The following is a 19,321-nucleotide window of genomic DNA, read 5'->3' on the forward strand; positions in this document are numbered from 1 at the left end:
TCAGCGGGGAGCCTGCTTCCTCCTCTCTCTCTGCCTGCCTCTCTGCCTACTTGTGATCTCTGTCTGTCAAATAAATAAAAAGAAAATATTTTTTTTTAAAAAAAGGCTTTATTTATTTATTTGTCAGAGAGAGATACAGTGAGAGAGCGAACAAGCAGGGGGAATGGGAGAGGGAGAAGCAGGCTCCTTGCTGAACAGGCAGCCCAATGTGAGATTTTATTTATTTGGGGCGCCTGGGTGGCTCAGCGGGTAAAAGCCTCTGCCTTCAGCTCAGGTCATGATCTCAGGACCCTGGGATCATGACCTGAGCCGAAGGCAGACACTTAATGCCTGAGCCACCCAAGTGCCCCCAAATTCTATATTTCTTGATTTAAGGACATACATTTTCTCTAGCATTTGTCTTGTTTCTTTTCATTCATAAAAGTAGGTAGGATCACTAAACACTTGAATGGGTAACCCTTTAGGACACTTGCTAGTTTGAGTGGTACCTGGACCTTAATTTTCTATCCCTCTTGTACTTCATGGCCTTGAAAACTGAGCTCAAGTATCCAATGTGGGCAAATGTCCTCGGTTCAAAAATAGCTTTATTGTTCTTAAGCCATACTTCTCTGTTTGGCTATAGTATTTCACATTTTGTGTATATGTAGGTAGGAAAAAAGTTTCTAAGTCTTTTACTTAGGAACATAAAAAATAGATGGTCAGATGACTTGTAACCATGATTTCTCACTTTCTCCAGATAGACTCTTGATGTTTCTGCATTTTCTCCTGTATTCTTCCTGTTTCTCCTCTTTCAGCTTATAAATTCAGGTTCCCCAAATAAGCCCAACTCAGATGTCATCTGCTCCATGAAACATTCTTTTATTCCATAGCCAAATTACTTACCCTACCTTTGTAACATCATAGGTCATGTTTAGCCATTCCATTTAAGTATTTAATATGTAATAATTTCATATTAAAATTAATGAAAATATAGAGGATAATTCTAGCAAAGAATACTTCTACTAGATTGTGATGCTCACTGCTATGTCTTAATTCATTTTCATGCCTCATAACTTGTGTCTTCACAAAACACATTTGTATTTTGGCTGCATTTGTGACCAAATATTTGAATTGTTACAGGCTTAAAAGGGAGCTATAGAGTTTAACTTGTAAAAAATCATGTGTCCCTTCCAAATAAGGGCCAGATGATGTCATGTGATAAAGGTTTCACTCAAATAATTTTTTAAAATGTGGTAAGTGAATTTAGTTGTCACACAGCACATGTTGGAATAGACACGGCAACCCAACCTGAAATGGTCTACCACCATATCAGTTAATACTTTATTGTATTTACAGAACTTAATTTCAATAAAACTTTATCTGCTAAATTAAATTAATATTTTAAAGTCTTCATTTTGTGATTATTTTACTTGATTTATGAATGTATTTTGGTTTTATAATTACATATGCAGGCATGTATACTCTGTGTTAGAGTTCTAAAACATCATTGTGTAAGTCAGTATCACCAGTTTGGTAAACTTTTTCTATTAAATGGATTTATATCTTACTCAAGCAAGAGAAATACTGATATAGACTAAAGAATATTATACAGGTCAGAGGCAAAAGAAATCAATGTCAGATGCCAATTCGGATTATGACTGTATCCGGAATGTGTCATAATAATGATTTTTAATTCATTAGGACAACTAGCCATTTTTCAAATCATCTAAAATTTTATCTAGGTCTTGAATCAGTATGTGTATTTACTTATTGGCTGTTACTTAAATATGCTAATTTTTAGTTTAGTTTAGTTTTGTTTTTTAATAATCTCTGCATATAATTTGGGGCTCAAACTCATGATCCCAAAATCAAGAGTTACATACTCCATCGAACTGAGCTGGCCAGGCAGTCCTTAAATATTCTAATTTAAAAATAGATGACTTGAAAAAAAAAAAAAATAGATGACTTGAGGAGTGATTGTTAACTTTTTCCTGAAAGATGGGGTTAGTACTGTATTCCTAGCTAATCCCCCAAATATCTTCATGTAGGTCTGACTTACAACACATGACTTTATGTCCTGTACAATTATTGTATAAAATGTTTGTTGTATTTTTATGAAGATCTTGTATTCAAATGGCATGGCATTTTAGTTATTTTTTCAACATAGTTGCCCATTTATGCTTTTATTTAACATTTTTAAAATTATATTTTCATGTGTTTCCAGTAAGTCAAAATGTCATTTCATGTTTGTTATCACTTGTTTTAGTTAAAAACAAGGTTTAGTCAAAATAGAAATTAAAAATACTTATTTCCTTAGTTGTTTCCAAACCTTGTAACATTATATAGTCATTACTTTTTTCCATACACAATTATGCTTTTGGATGTTTCTAAAAATCTGAAAAATCTCTTACTGTATATATTATGATAATTGTTATTTTTAAAAACTTCATAAAAATTCATCACGGAATACCATAATGTGGTTTACGTAGAACCCATTTGCTTTTTAGAAGCATGGTTTATTCAGCCAAGATATACAATAAAAACCATTTGATCAGTGAAGAAAATATTTTTCAATGTAGGTTGACCTTAATTTTATGAAAAAATAAGAATTTTTCTAATTTTATGGTAGTATTTAGATTAATAAAAGACAAATGGAATTGCAGCTGAATTACCAGACTACCATAAACCTATGTTCATAATCATCGTTACTTTTAACTTACTATTCTTGTTGCAAAAGATACCTTGTCTTTTAGAGAATGCAGTGGTATTATTTACATTAATTCATGTGGCTTGTTTGAAAAAAAAATGCTATAACTCCTTTACTTAATGGGATTCTTCCCCTGTGGCAGTGCAAACGGCTAGAGCAGGAGCTTCATCATCTGAAAGAGCAGAACCAGACTTCAGCAAACAACATGAGACATCTGACTGCTGAAAACAATCAGGAACGTGCTCTGAAGGTAAATCTCCATTCCTTCTTACAGGCAAATTAAGGTTGTAAGCCCTTGGTGCCAGCTTTCTGGGCTGCATATATCAGTTGTGTACATTTCAGCAGAAGTGAGCTGTGGTGTTTGCCAACAACCCCTTCTTTAAACACAGATACAGCACCCTTCTGTTATGGTATTATTTTATTTCGTGTATGTGTACATGAAAACAACATATTTTCTGAATTTTGAGTGGTGCTATATTAATACTTTGGGTATGTGTTCATTCTGTTGCTGATTTTATGATGTCCCATACTCTTTTGTAGTTAGTAAAAAGTGGCCACACTAAAAGGGAAGAAAATTAAACCATGAGCCTTTTCTTCGCATCAATATTTATTACACTAATCTTGTGATATTATTCACCCACAAACTGACAATCCCTGAAGGGTATGTGAATATGTTTGGGAATTGAAATAGTTCTTAAAATGTTACTTATTACAAGAAAAGTAAGAAAATATAGTCTGGTAGAACTTGAAACAAGTGAAGTGTATCTTTCATGACAAGAGATTCTGTTTCATTTTAACAGAGATCCAATAATCACGAAAAAGAACGTCACTTTGATTCTACTGATTATGTATTTTTTCTTATGGTACTTATGACTTTCTATTCTCCTTCTTTGTCTCTGTCCCAGTTCCTAGCATAGCACCTGTGGCATAGTAGTGGTTCCTGCCCTCAAGGTGCTTACTTTCTCAATAACTGATTAAAAATAAAAACAAAGCCATATCCACAAGAAACAGAAAAGATTCATCCCTGTTGTGATTGTGCAGTAAGAAATAATGTGCCATCAAGAATATTGTATTGTACTTTGTTGCCTTAAATCCATTTTTGCTACAAATTACAGGAGACTATTATGGCATTAGCAGTGTAACTCACTAAACCAGAATTACCCACCAAAATTGAGAATAATGGTGACATTTTGAAGTGGAAAATATTTTTCATCTATCCAAAAAGTGTGAAGTTTGGTTGAAATCAGATTTTTCTACAAATGTGTTTAGCTTCATTTTTAAATTCTCAGTGAATAGTTAGGAAGGTGTAGTAACTTTGTTACCGTTGTTCAATGTGCTTTCTCTTCTTTTCTCTCAGATTTATAGACTAGAACAATAACTTGGAAGGAAAGGAAATGAAGGTTCTTGATCACTTTTTAATTACTATAAGGAATTTACCATGATATGATTAAAATCTAGTATAATTTTTTTCAAAGGTATACTTGCAGATCAAAAGTAACTTTATTTTAAAGGCAGCTTCCACTAATAGTGCCAATTTATTATCAGCATCAGGGGACAGATTTCATGTGCTGTATGTAACATGGCTATTTCCATATAAAAACAGACCTAGAATTAAAATTCTAATTTGTTAAGTACATGATAATACCACGCTCCTTATTCTCACTTTCTTTTTTGTGTATTTGTGTTAAATTGAATTAAATGGCACCTGCTATTTATGGAGAGAAAGAAATGCACATTTCTATGAGGTCATTAAAAGGTTAGATGTAGACCAAAAAACCAGGAAGTTCAAAACCAAACAAAACAAAATCCCTATAAAATAGGAATCTCTATAAACTATAGACTATATAAGACAATATGTAAGAAAAGCTAAATTTTTACTCCTGACAAATATACTGTCTTAAAATCTTTTCTAGTATCTCACCTTTTTCTGCAAAAGTGTCAGATTTTCCTGTTGTCTTTATCCATTCACTAGCCAACTTGAGCTTTTTGTAGAGTAAGGATGGGAGAAAGAATTTTTTAAAACTCATCAATTTAATCTGTTTTAAAGCTCTAGTATTCATTTTGGCTCTTTTAAAATGTCTGTCTTGTATAACACTGGCTTTGAATCATTTTTTAGTTATTTATCGCTATACTTTCTCATGAGAAACCTCAAATTTATTATATATTTATATCTGCTTTATTCTCAATCATTTTTTTAATGTTCTTTATTTGGTGCTTCTGTTATCGCACACTGATATTTTCAAGTTGCCTTATAATTTCTGAATAATAAGTGTATTACCAAGCTATCTGATGAATCTCTTCATCTCCTTTCTCAGCAGTATGCCTTTTACAGTCCACTTATCTTTTTTTTGTTAACTCATTCAGTATTTAGTTAGTATCTAAATAAGCTTTATGAAGAAATTTTAAAAAGAGTCACTGTCTCTAGGAGCTTTCAGTCAGTCAATAATATTTCTAGTATTTTATTATGAATAATACTATTATTGATATCAGTAAAAGGTAAATTTGACTAGGATAAGAGCTGAAAAATTAATGCTTTATTTAATTGTATAATGCTGAAATTCATAAAGGAAACATTTCATAAAAGAAATGTTTGGGAAAAATCCAAGCTAATGATCATATATAGAACTTTCCAATTGATTATGACAAATACCTGATTATCATACAAGGAAATACTTTTTAATATTATAGTGCTGTTCAAATAATAAATCTTTAATTATTCTAGTCACCTGGAAACTCTAAATTATTTTTATGGCTGAGCATAAATTTGGATTTTTGGTGATCATGTAAACATTATTTTTGAAGTAGCATGGAATTATACTAGCTAAATTTGCTATCATGGCATTTCCCCCTATTTTTATAATGTTTGCAGTTTTCTCTACAAAGTAAAACACAATGGTACATATGGGATGAAGGACTAAATTTATACTGATACTAGTCTATACCTTGAGAGTTACTTTAAGAAAAAAAAAAAGAGCTTATTGTCTCATTTAAAATAAATTTTACTGGGGCGCCTGGGTGGCTCAGTGAGTTAAAAGCCTCTACCTTCGGCTCGGGTAATGATCTCAGGGTCCTGGAATCGAGTTCTGCATTGGGCTCTCTGCTCAGCAGGGAGCCTGCTTCCTCCTCTCTCTCTGCCTGCTTCTCTGCCTACTTGTGATCTCTGTCTGTCAAATAATTAAATAAAATCTTAAAAACAAATAAATAGATTTTACTTATTTAGGTTAAAAAATTGGTTTCTTGAAGCACACAGTTTTGGACATTTACTGTTTTTAAATAAATTTACATTAATCATAAATATACAGACATCAGTCTTAATAAGAAATTTCACATATACTGCCTTTTTTCCTTTTTCGTGTTATTTATTTATCTTCTTTATCATACATTTTTAACTTCCTACAGTTGGGCTTCTCTACTGTAATTCCATTGAAAGCCATTCATTCTTAGATTTTAAGTGACCTCTGATGATTAAACTTGTGAAACTTCTTATCTTTCCTACTCAGTATCTCTGTCAATGTAACTAGAAAACACTTCCATTTTGTTGGCCCTGCTCTTTTGAAAACTTTCCTATAGTTCTTTATTGCTATATACTCATCATTTTTTTCTTTGACTATTGTGCTTTAGATGGTGCCTCCTTTTCTACCTATTCCCAAGTTATGTGATTAGGCCATTATTATTCTTTAAAAAACAACAACAACAAAACTAGAGCAGTTGAAGATTCAGAGCAGAATTGAGCAGAATGCAGAGTTCCCACAGACCTCCTGCCTTCACACGTGAACATGCCCCCAGCACCCAACTCCAGAGTGGTATATTTGTTTTCAGTTCACAAATCTGTATCAGTATAACCCACAGTCCATAGTTCACATTAAATGTACACGACATTTATCTACTATTATAGTATCATACACAGCCATTTCACTCTAAAAATCCTCTGTGCTCTACCTATTTATTTCCTCTCCTCCTAATACCTGCCAGCCATTAATCTTTTTACCATTTCCATAGTTTTGCCTTTTCCAGAATGTCACGCAGTATCATGGAATTATACAGTATGTATTCATTTATACAGTATGTATTCATTTAAACTTTTACCCTACATTTTGATGGTTTTGTAGCTCATCTGTTTTAATGTTTGGTATTCCATTTTCTGGGTGTACACAGTTTATTTATCTGCTCTCCTACTGAAGGATATCTTGGTTGCTTCCAGATTTGGGGAGATATGAATAAAGTTGCTATGAACATCCAGTTGCAGAATTTTTTGGACATAGCTTTTCAGCTCATTTAGATAAGTACCAAGGACTGCAGTTGCTTGATTGTATGATAAGAATATATTTAGTTTTGTAAGAAATTACGAAACTGTCTTCCAAAGTAGCGGTATCATTTTTCATTCCTTCCAGTAATGAGTGAGTTTTTGTTGTTGCACTTTCTCATTAGCTTGTGGAGTTTCTTTTATTGTAGACTTGTTTGTTCCAATTTCATCCATTCCTACAATATCACCTATTATTTATATCCTAATGACTACCTCTTCTGCCCTTCCACTTAGATATCTTAATGTTTCCTTAACCTCAATGAGTTTGAAAACAAATCCCTAATTTGACTCCCTAAGCCTTTTCTCCCTGGAAAGAAGTAAGGACCTGAGACTAACACTATTGACTGTATAACTTAACATTTATTCCCAATCATATTCTCCTTTGTTTGTCTTTATTATAGAAGCAGAAGAAGTTAAACACTTTTTCAGCCTTTCTTTTTGCCAGTGTAGCATTAGAGGAATTCTGCAGCAGGGGAGAGAGATGTTAGAGTGTCCCTGGAAAAGTTTTTGTTTTCCTCACATAGGATGGGTGTAGCAGGCACCATTCCTTTTCTTCTTATTACCTTGAACACTTCCTTGCTGCTGGGAAGTGCAGTAGCCATTTTATAACCATGAAGAAAATGCCAAGGGAAGCTGGCCATTAACATCAGTTGAGCCCCTTAGCCAATGAACCGCTTGGAGAACATTAAGCACCCATGCCCTGATTTCTTTTTCTGGTGATAGACATACCCTATATTTTAAATTGCTCTTAATAGTTTTCCAGTATTTACTTCCAAACTGATCAGTTAATATCCATTAATCAATGATAATAGATTAATAATTAATTAATAATCATGCTCCTTAGACATGTAGACCAATACAGTTGACATAATTTTCTTATTCTTTTTAAGCTGTGAGCCACCATAAATCAGTGGAACTTCCAGTATTTTCAATTCTGAAACAATGATTCCTCTTCTATTTTCCCTCCTATTTTTATTATCTTACCTTTCCCCTATGTCGGGTTCATGATCTAGACGATAGTAGTACAGACATAGCTCATTTTATTGTGCTTTACTTTATTGCACTTAACATATAATACATTTTTTACAAAGTGAAGGTTAGTGGCAACCCTATGCCAGGCAAGGCTATCAGAGCCATTTTTTCAACAGCATTTGCTCACTTTGTGTCTCTGAGTCACATTTTGGTAACTGTTGTGCAATATTTCACTTTTTCATTAGTGTTATATTTGTTCGGTGATCTGTGATCAGTGATTACAACTCACTGAAAGCTCAGATAATGGTTATAATTTTTTAACAATAAAGTATTTTTTAATTAAGGTATGTATGTACATTTCGTCTTTTTAGATGTAATGCTATTGCACACTTAATAGACTATAGTATAGTTAAACATAACTTTTATATGCACTGGGAGATAAAAAAAAAAATTCACTTGAGTTGCTCTATTGCAATATTCGCTTTATTGCAGAGGTCTAGAACACGTAATGTTTCTGAAGTCTATCTGTTCCCTCCTAGACTCTCTGTCCTCAGTTTCTTACCTGTCTAACCAGTTGTCACTTTCATTTGCTATCATTCTAAAACACAAATGACACTTTGCTACTCAGAAACTTTCACTGTCTTGCATTTTCAACAGTATGAGAAAATAGAGATATCCTGAATGATCCTTCTGATTAAAAAAAAATTAAAAAGGATGGCTAAAATTTACAATTTAAGTATATTTTACAACAACATTATAAAGAAGGCAGAATATAAGGAATTTACAAAGGCCTAAAACAAAGTAGAAATGGGGGGGGGGGAGGGGAACGTGAGAAGTAAGTGATTACCTGAAGTTTTTTTTTCACCCTGAGAGCATTTGTCAAACCTGGGTGAATTTTCCATTTTAATGGTTTCAAGGGCAAGACAAAGAGAGATAGAGCCTGGAGCCTGTTTAAGCCAGAGAGTGTAATAAGATAGCCTTTCTTGAAGCTGGTATCTTAATGGCCACACCATTAGTGTTCAGGTGAACAAGAGTCAAGCCATTCCTACAAAATAAGGTAACAAAGAACTTTGACTTTCTTGACTGTGAAGGGAGTGAAATCGCTGAGAATTCATCTGTCTTCCTTGGCCAGCTTTCAGGTAGGCAGGTTTAGAACCACACAGGTTACCTGAATTCTTGATATATGTGTAGTTCTAAAAGCTGAGGATTTAATTAAAGTAGTCCTATCCTGGAGGGGCCCACAGACAACAAACCAAAGCAAATTACCTTCCATTTACCCTTTAATATTTCTTATAGATAAAATTTCAAAGACCCAGAGCTATCAAAAAACACATAGGACTTCTAGTGAAAGTTAGTGAAAACATAGGCAGCAGAACCATATACTTCAGCCACAAATAGTTCAGATTTTTTAATTATTCGTCACAGAATATAACACAAGTATTTAAGTAATATCTTTAAAAATAGATCCTTGAAAATAGCAGCAAGGAAAATGACCAAAAATGATCACATGAATTTAGGAAAACTAATGAGATTGAATTTGCAGAAATTAATAAAATAATTAAAATTAAGCAGCAGATAGATTTAACAGCAGATTACATTCAATGTAAGAAACTATTAGTGAACTGGAAGATGGATCTGAACCAACTATGGAAATGGAAGCCAGAAAGATGAAGAAATGAGACTTATAAAATAGATGTTAAAGGACACAAATGATAGAGTGAAAAGATCTAAAATAAATTGTTTAGAATTCTAGAGTAGATGATATGGGGAACAGGGAAAAGACAATATACAGAGAAATCATGACTGAGCATCTTCCAGAATTGTCAAATGACGAAAGCCTTAGATCTAGGGATACCAGATGAATTCCAACTATGACAAATTAGGAGAAACTGCAGAACATTGAAGTTAAAGCTCTTAAGAACAATCATTAGAAAAGACATATTTAACAAAGGAATGGCATTTAGACTCACTGACTTCTTAATAATCATAATAGAATAATTTCTTAAATACCCTGAAAGCAACAATAGGAATAATTCGTTAAATATAGAGAGAAATTAATTGTCAAGAGCAAGATTGAAATAATGGTCAGATAAATAAAAAAAAAAAACTTCAGTTACTTTCTGTTATGTGCAGAGTATAATCCAAACCTCCTAATAAAAGACTTAAGAATTTAAGACTCCACCCTATAATTTTAGCCTGTGTTTTTACTTCTGTTTTCTTTGTTTTACTTTCTTTTTTACTTTCCTTTTTGGTTTTTTAACTATTTCTCTCTTTATGGTCTTAATACACCCTAACCATCTTTCCACTGCTTCCTAAAGTGTCAGGTCTTTAATTTCCTCTAGTCTTTACTTCTTTTATGACTTTTATTTAATTCTGTCTCTAGTATCAGTTGACTGCTTATGTGCCATCTCTAAATCAAAAACTTCAGGGTGCCTGGGTGGCTCAGTCTGTTAAGTGTCTGCCTTTCAGCTCAGGTCAGGATTCCAGGGTCCTGGGATCAAGCTCCTTGCTCAGCAGGTGAGTCTGCTTCTCCCTCTCCCTCCCTGCCCGCTCATGCTCTCTCTCTCTCACTCTCACTCTGTCTCTCAAAAATAAATAAATAAATAGATAGATAGATAGATAGATAAATCAAAAACTTCTTGAGCATAGGGATTACAGCCTTTTCAGGTTGCTTTTCTCTTGGAATTTAGCACATTGTTGAATTCATTACATTAATAAGTTTTTGAAATTAGAAATTAGTTTTAATGTATCATAGTTGAAGTCCACATATTTATTAAGTATAAACTAAGTTCAAGACATAGAGAATATGAAATTATTCCGGAATAATACCTTTATAGTCACTAACTGGGCCCAATTAAAACTCTCTAGAAAGGTTTCTGTCTTGTGCTAAAGTTTCTTCATTCATGAATTGAATAATCCAGTGTCAGGAATTCTAGTCTTTCACTATTGGCTTAAAAATATCGATAGGAGAGATTTTTGTTTATGCCTTTTTTTTTCTTTGCTATTTAGAGTTCACTGCAGGATAAGCTCTTTTGAGGACTAAGTAAATAGCAAGCACTATTAATTACATTTGATAGTAAATAATAATATAATTTTATTTTATTTTATTTATTTATTTGACAGAGAGAGATACAAGTAGGCAGAGAGGCAGGCAGAGAGAGAGAGAGGAGGAAGCAGGCTCCCTACAGAGCAGAGAGCCCGATGTGGGGCTCGATCCCAGGACCCTGGGATCATGACCTGAGCCGAAGGCAGAGGCTTTAACCCACTGAGCCACCCAGGCGCCCCAATAATATAATTTCTTACAATGAAATCAAATATGAGATGAGTTATTAGTCGTGTGCCTATATTGGCCATGCTAATGGACTATCTTTGATATGCCCAGGTGATACTAGCTTTCAACTGTCTGTGAGGTACGACTTTAGATTATTTTCTAGTGGAAACTGCAGTCATGGATCCTGAATTTAATATCCCAAATTTCCCCCATTTACTAGCTATATAGAATAGCGAAAGTCTGAGCATTGATCTCTACATTTGTAAGATAATGACAGCAAATATATTGAATAATTGAGAAGATGTATGGACAATCTATAAAGTAGGACACATCATTCCATATGGTGTGGTAGTAGAAAGAACATTTGTGTAGATGTCAGACACCTGTTTTTTTGTCTTTGCTATACCACAAACCAACTGTATGATTTTTTCAAATTAATTTACATCTTTAAAACAAGGAGGTTAAGTAACATTCAGAGTCATTTAAATTAGAAAATGCGATTTTATAAATTTGTAGTATTGTATAGATGTATACATTTATATCTCTCTCTATATATATCTATATCTATGGGATGATGAATTCAGGTCCACATAGTGTCTGCATTAAGGAAAGAGCAGTCCATTTTTAGCTAGTATGGTCTTAGGTAGTATGAACAATATAATTTATCTTTAACTGAAGACATCTTTTAGAATAAAAGAAATATCATTAAAAATTATACCAGGACATGGAGTGCCTGGGTGGCTCAGTGAGTTAAAGCCTCTGCCTTCAGCTCCGGTCATGATCCCAGAGTCCTGGGATCGAGCCCCATATTGGGCTGTCTGCTTAGCAGAGAGCCTGCTTCCTCCTCTCTCTCTGCCGACTTGTGATCTCTGTCTGTAAATTAAATAAATAAAATCTTAAAAAAAAAAAAAACTATATCAGGACAAAGCATTGTAGCTACAAAGGGAGGGTGGCACAATGGATTCTGTAGTGCTGGAACAGTTCTGTGTCTTTGCTTGTGGTGGTGGTTATATCTGCATGTGATAAAATTGCATAGAATTATACACACACACACACACACAGGTGCATGTGAGGCTGGTGAAGTCTAAATAAGCTGCACGGGCTGTACTGCAGTGTGCGTTTCCTGGTTTAAGTATTATACTCTTATTATGCAAGATAATAACCATCAGAGGAGGTCAGATACAGGGTGCACGGGATCTGTGCATATGTCTTTTTTCTTTAACTTCCTTTGAGTTTATAGTTATTTCAAAATAAAAAGTCATTTTTTAAAAAGTGAGTCATTAATCCACCTCATGCTCAAGGAGAGGAATTCCATGAGGACATGGACACCAGGAGGCGAGGATTGTTAGATGCCATGTTAAAGGCTGCCTATCACAGCTTGGATGTATGGAAACACCACAGTTTAATATGCTCAAAACCAAACTCATGATCTTACCCTGAAAATCTGCTCATTCTGCAGGCCCTATCTGAAAAGAGCATCTTCACCTTAATGGCAGCTTAGGCCAAGATCCTGGAGTTAGCCTTGATTTCTCTCTCTCTCACACACACACACCCTATTCCATCAGTAAACAAATTCTCTTATCTCTCCTTTTGGTACATATCAAGAATCAGTCTCTTCCCAGGACTGCTACTCCTGTCTTTCAGGCTTCCATCATCTCTTGTCTGGATTATTGCAAAGCCTACTAGTGATTTCTTATTTCCATCCTTATCCATTCTGAACACAGCCTGGAGGACCATACTATTAAAATATAAATTAGATTACATTGCTCCCCTGCTACAAACCTTTAAGTGGCCTGCCATTTCACTCAGGATAAACCTACAAGACCTCTTGATTTGGCCCTCCTCCTTGGTACCACCCTGCACTTTAGTCACACTACTCTCTTGCTGTCCCAGAGATATACCAGGCATGCTTGCATCTGAAGGCCTTTGTACTTGCTGTTCCCATTCCCAAGCATTGCTTGCCCCCCCACCCCAAATGTTCACATGGCTTGCTTTTTAACTCTTTCAAGTCTATTCAAATGCCTCCTTTCAGTGAGGTCTTTACAAGCATTTTCTCTGTCCCCTTCCCTGCTTTTACTCCAGAGAACTTCTCTTCCAAGGAAGTATACATTTTACTTAGTACATTTATTAGGCATTTTGACTGTTCCATGATCAAGGATTTTTGTTTACATTGTACACCTCTGTATCTATTGATGATGTAAAAAATATCTGACAGTAAATCAGAGATACTGATGAGCCATAAAAGATGCCAACTGTCAATAATTTGTATGGCTGTTCCCATGTATAGCAGCTGAAAACCTCCTCTGATGGATCTCCTACAAGTATACATAGTAGCCACTGAATAAATATCTCTTAAGTGAATGAATACCACACATGCAACTTAGTATCTGGCTTCCCCTACTTACCACTTCATAGGCATTTTCCAGTATACTCACTCTATAAATATCACCTTAATGTACTACATAATTTGCAGTAGACAGATGCATCATAATTTTAACTCTTCCCTTAATATTGAATATTTAGGTTGTTTGTGCTTTGCATTCTTCAGAATATCACTGTGAAAAATATTTTCATATATTTTAAATGTTTTGTGTATTTTTATATTTAATAATATTTAGCAAATAATTTGTTTTTCAAATTTTTATTTTCAGTAAAGTGAATAGTTCTGTTATTTTTTTTTTTAAGATTTTATTTATTTGACAGAGAGAGAGAGTGACCACAAGCAGGTGGAGGGGCCGAGGAAGAGGAAAGCAGTCTCCTTGCTGAGCAGGGAACCCGACCCCAGGACCCTGGGATCATGACCTGAGCCGAAGGCAGACACTTAACCAACTGAGCCACCCAGGTGCCTCAGTAAAGCAGATAGTTTTAAAAGCCAGATGATTCTAGGGGTACCTGGGTGGCTCAGTCAATTAAACATCTGACTCTTAATTTCAGTTCAGGTCATGACCTCAGACTCGTGAGATCCGGCCCTGCGTCGGGTATGGAGCCTGTTTGAGATTCTCTCCTCTCTCTGCCCTTCTCCCTGCCCCACCACCCTTAAAAAAATGCCAAATGATTCTATAAGTCTTCTAATAAAAAACAAGGCAGTCTTTCATTACTTTCCTGATTTCTGCTCCACAGGAAAAAAAATCACTTTCAACTGCTTATTCTGTATCTGTACTGTTATTTCTAAGTGGAAAGCTTATAGTTATTTTTCATTTTTTATTATTATTAATTGACTCCCTCCTGTGCAGATGAAGGTTTAACTTTCTGTTAGATTAGTGCTTAGGATTTACATTATTATAATATTCATAACTGACTATATAGTATTCTTCAGACATCTCAGTAAGAATTATATTTGATGTCATGACCCAGATAATACGCAAACATACAGGTATCAAACTGAAGGAAAGTAAAATGTAAGGAAATAATACATACTCTATTGACATATTTGTATTCAAACATTTTAAATTATGTTTAACTTTTTTTTGAAACCTAATGCTGGTTGTGATCCTCTAAATTACAGTTTAGAACTGTCTAAGTGACAGTTCTCCCATGGGCTTTTTGTGTTTCTTCATGTTTTGTGAGCAGAGGTGCAGTTCTAAAACGTGTTCTAGAGGATATTTGCTTAGCAAACAGTCTTGGAAGATATAGTGTCTCCCTCTGTAGCAGAGGCAGATTTGTTTACTGTCCGATATAATAAAAACAAAGTCTCCCTCTGAAGCAGAGGTTATGTAAGTTTGCTTGCAGTATATTATAAAAACTTTGGCTTCCCTGAGTTTGGATTTCTTAAGCTGAAATGCAGTCCCACTGTGTGTGCAGTATCCAGCTGTTCCCTTCCACATTGCCCCCATGGGAATTGGGAAGCTAAGACCACCAATACAAACATGAAGCTTAAGTGTTGTCTAAGCAAAATTCTTTGGGATGCAGAATTCTTGCCTTTCGCCAGCATACATGAAACTGGCAGACGAATTTGTTAGCCTCCAAGTAGGATGAAATATTTCATCCTTCACACCCTTCACAGCTCCTTTCTTTTTCAATATTTTGTCTTCCTCAGAATTATAGTCTGGATTTCTTTGTATGTTATGCATCACTATTACACCCACACATTCTCTACTAGATATAAATATCTTGTTACTACATTCAATGTTTCAGGTGACCTAAAGCAATTACTTTTTTTTTTTTTTTTTTTTTTGATGATCTGAACTGATTATCCTATAAGACATTACTGGTCTTGGAACCTACCTTCAATGTAATTCTGTGGCTTCCTTTAGTTTCTTCTATGTTGGATCACCTGCTTTCCTATATCTCATTTTTCTCCTGCTTGTCATGCTCTTTATTCTGATGGAGAATACTTTCTTATAGTTTCCTTGGAAAGGATACATAGGAATGAAATGTTTAAAGACTCTATGGTATTTCTTCAAAACAGATTTCTAGAAGCAGAGTATTTGAAAAACAGGATGAACATTTAAATTTATATTCCTAGGCTCACTTTCAGGGTTACCAAAGCATAATATTTGACCAAAAAGCTTGTGCTTTAATTATATTGGTTTTTTAAAATTTTTATTGTTTTTAAAACTTCTAAAAATTGAATTTCTCTTCTAAAATTTATACATCCATTAAAACCACAGTGAGATACCGTGTCATACCTATTAGAATGGCTAAATAAAAAAACACTCATAATACCAAATGTTGATGATATGTACAGAAACTCAATCTGTCATACACTACTGGTAGAAATGTAAAATGATACAGCTACCTTGGGAAACAGTTTATGAGTTTCTTATAGAAATGTATTTAACAGGGGCATGTGGATGGCTCAGTCAGTTAAGCATCTGCCCTCAGCTTATGTCATGATCCAGGGTCCTGGGATCGAGTCTCTTGCCAGACTCCCTGCTTAGCGGGGAGTCTGCTTCTCCTTTTCCTTCTGTCCCTCCCCTCCACTTTTGTGCACTCCCGTGTGCTCTCTCTCTTTCTCTCTCTCACCAATAAATAAATATTTTTTTTAAAGAAGAAATATGTTTAACATATTACCCAGCTATTACACTCCTGGGTCTTATGCTAGAGAAATGAAATTTATATTCACAAAAATGATGTACAGAAATGTTCACAGCAGCTTTATTTATAATTGACCAAAACTAGAAAGAAGCTAAATATCCTTTAGTTGGTCAGTGGATCAGTATCCGCACAAACCAACTGTGACTCATCAATAAGAAGGAGCAACTTATTTTTTTTTTAAGATTTTATTTATTTATTTGACAGAGAGAGAGATGAGAGGCAGGCAGAGAGAGAGGGAAGTGGGCTCCCTGCTGAACAGAGAGCGCGATGTGAGGCTCGATCCCAGGACCCTAAGATCATGACCTGAGCTGAAGGGAGAGGTTTTAACCCACTGAGCCACCCAGGCACCCCAAGAAGGAACAACTTACTGATACATACAACACCTTTGATGGTTCTCATTATGTTGAATGAGAAGAGCCAGTATCAAAGGGTTATATCTGTATGATCCCAATTATATAACAGTCCTAAATTGACAAAATCATTATGATGGAGAACAGATCAGTGGTTTCTTGGAGTTAGATGGAAGAGCTTTAGTATGACGATTAAAGTCTAACAGGGAGTTTCTGTGTAGTATTGTAACAGCTCTGTAGTCAAACTTTATGATATTAGGGGCGCCTGGGTGGCTCAGTGGGTTAAGCCGCTGCCTTCGGCTCAGGTCATGATCTCGGGGTCCTGGGATCGAGTCCCGCATCGGGCTCTCTGCTCAACGGGGAGCCTGCTTCCTCCTCTCTCTCTCTCTGCCTGCCTCTCTGCCTACTTGTGATCTCTCTCTGTCAAATAAATAAAAATAAAATCTTTAAAAAATAATAATAAAATAAATAAATAAATAAATAAATAGATAGATAAAATGTCATAGAATTATATACCAGGAAGGTAAGCTGGGAGGGAAGATACAAAAACAGGTGAAAGCCACATAAGGTAATATATCTGAGTTAATAGTATTATATCAATGTCAGTTTCCTGGTTTTCACAATATAGTATGGTACGTATATGCTATCACTGAAGGAAGTTAGATGAAGGCTATGCAGGAACTCTGTACTCTTTGCAGGTTCTCGTGGGCCTTGAATTATTGCAAAAATAGGAAGTTACTTGAAAAGTTATACATGCTCACCATAGCCAGTGAAATAAATGCTAAAATATATAAAGAAAACTTTAATAACATCCCCCTTTTTCTCTCATGGTTCCCAGACCTGCCAGATTAATCTTGACACAAACTGTGACACATCTGTGACTCAACAATAAGAAGGAACAATTTTTGTTTTAAGATTTTATTTATTTATTTGACAGAGAGAGAGAGAGAGAGAGAGAGAGAGAGAGAGATATCACAAACAGACAGAGAGGCAGGCAGAGAGAGAAGGAAGCAGGCTCCCTGCCGAGGAGAGAACCCGATATGGGGCTCGATCACAGGAATTACAATAGTGGATATCCTTGATTTTACCTGAGTTTAGTGGGGATGGATTCTACATCATGCTAAATTAGTTTGACATTTGCACTGGGATTTTCCCTTTTCCTTCATAGTCTCAGTTTGATAGTTACAAAATGTAGGTCATCTCTGAGTCTAGTTTTGTGATTCTTTTGTTGCTTTACATTTTTGTTTTGTTTTGCTTTGCTTTTGCTTTCCTGTGCCTCATGATTTTTTCCTGAATGCTAGGCATTATCAGTAGAATAATAGTTTTTCTCTCAGGCCAGTAAAATGAGCATTGAGTTCATCTACTCAGAAATTGAGCTAGATTTGTGCTTGTTGTTGCATTGTTACTGTTAGTGCATCATAGGTTTCAAATTGCTCTAGTAACAGGTTGCTGTTGCATCATAGGTTTCAAATTGCTCTAGTAACAGGTTGCTGTTGCCTGGTGCTCAAGATGCAAGCCCAGATGCTGGAGGATTTTTCTCAGTGTTTATGTTCCACCCTTCGTTTTCAGTTGAATCTATGTGCTTACACCTCAGAGAGTGTCTCACTCTACCCTTTTTCCTTTTGTCCAGCAGTAAAATTCCATTTATAGTCTGATGTAGGAGGAATCAGAGTCCTCTGCTTCAACTTTAGACAGTCCCTTTATGCTTGGGATTTGGAGTGGGGCTTTCTCAGAATTCTTTTCTGTGGCAGCCAAACTGTGACTTGTATCTCTGGGCGATATTGTGTAGAAGAGACCTTCCTGCCCTATACCAAGTTTTAGAAGCTATCTAATGGTATTGGTGTAAAATCCTGGAGGCAGGTCTATTTCCAGCCACTAACCCAGATATAGGAGTTCTTTCTTTTACCAATCCCAAGCAGTGGTTTTTTCCCTGTATCCTGTTGACTGCTCTTTCAGCTATAGATGGCTTTCGCTTTGTCCTTGGAAAGGTGTTGGTGGAGTTAGGAGGTGGAGCCGGGTGGGAAGGAATTTGCTCCTTCCATAGCTACAACCAGTCTGTGCTCCTACATACCTTGCATGTGTACAACACTGAGGGAAGCTATCTTTGATTTCCTACCCTGGCCTTGATATTTTCCATGTATACCTAGTGGAGCAATATGGGCAAGAGCCTACTGATAAGTCCAAACCCCTTTTGTCAGGGATTTCTGAGGGCTATCTGTGATAGCTGGCCATTCTTCCCAGGTTCTGCCCAAGGTAAGCTAGTCTGCATCCTATTTCTTCTTAGAGTCTTGTCCCTCATTGAAATTAAGACTGTCTGGTTACCTTGTGAACTTGGCTCTCTAATAAGCTCTAGAAACTTTATGACTCCGTGCATTATACAACATTTCTTATAGTTTACATAGAATGACAGTTGTAGCTTTCTACATCATAGTCATGAGCATTACCTCTACTTGGATTTTGATAAATACTGTTTTGTCATATTCAACTAGCTTCTTTCTAGAATTTTTTTAGTTTGTATTAGTGGATATAATAAATTTTATTGAGTTCAAACTCAATAAAATTTATTGTTCAAATTGTTTTTCATATTGTTTCATATGAAACAATGTTTCATATTGTTTTTCATATCATTCAAATTGTTCAAATTGTTGGAACAATTCCTTGAAGAATAAACTATTGGATTTGATTTGTCATTGTTTTTTTGA

At 35.2% G+C, this 19,321-nt stretch overlaps 1 protein-coding gene across 4 annotated transcripts in view; it reads left to right on the forward strand.

The window, feature by feature from the left end:
* MIPOL1 (mirror-image polydactyly 1) overlaps positions 1–19,321 on the forward strand; it is a 324,048-nt gene that overhangs the window by 149,131 nt on the left and 155,596 nt on the right. For all 4 annotated transcript variants that reach the window (XM_059371253.1, XM_059371256.1, XM_059371255.1 and 1 more), the window contains exon 10: positions 2,829–2,936. In XM_059371253.1, coding sequence (XP_059227236.1) covers positions 2,829–2,936 — 108 coding nt within the window. The remainder of the gene's footprint in view (positions 1–2,828; positions 2,937–19,321) is intronic.

This window comes from Mustela nigripes, chromosome 13 (genome assembly GCF_022355385.1).
Source record: "Mustela nigripes isolate SB6536 chromosome 13, MUSNIG.SB6536, whole genome shotgun sequence".
In the NCBI taxonomy this organism is placed as follows: domain Eukaryota; kingdom Metazoa; phylum Chordata; class Mammalia; order Carnivora; family Mustelidae; genus Mustela; species Mustela nigripes.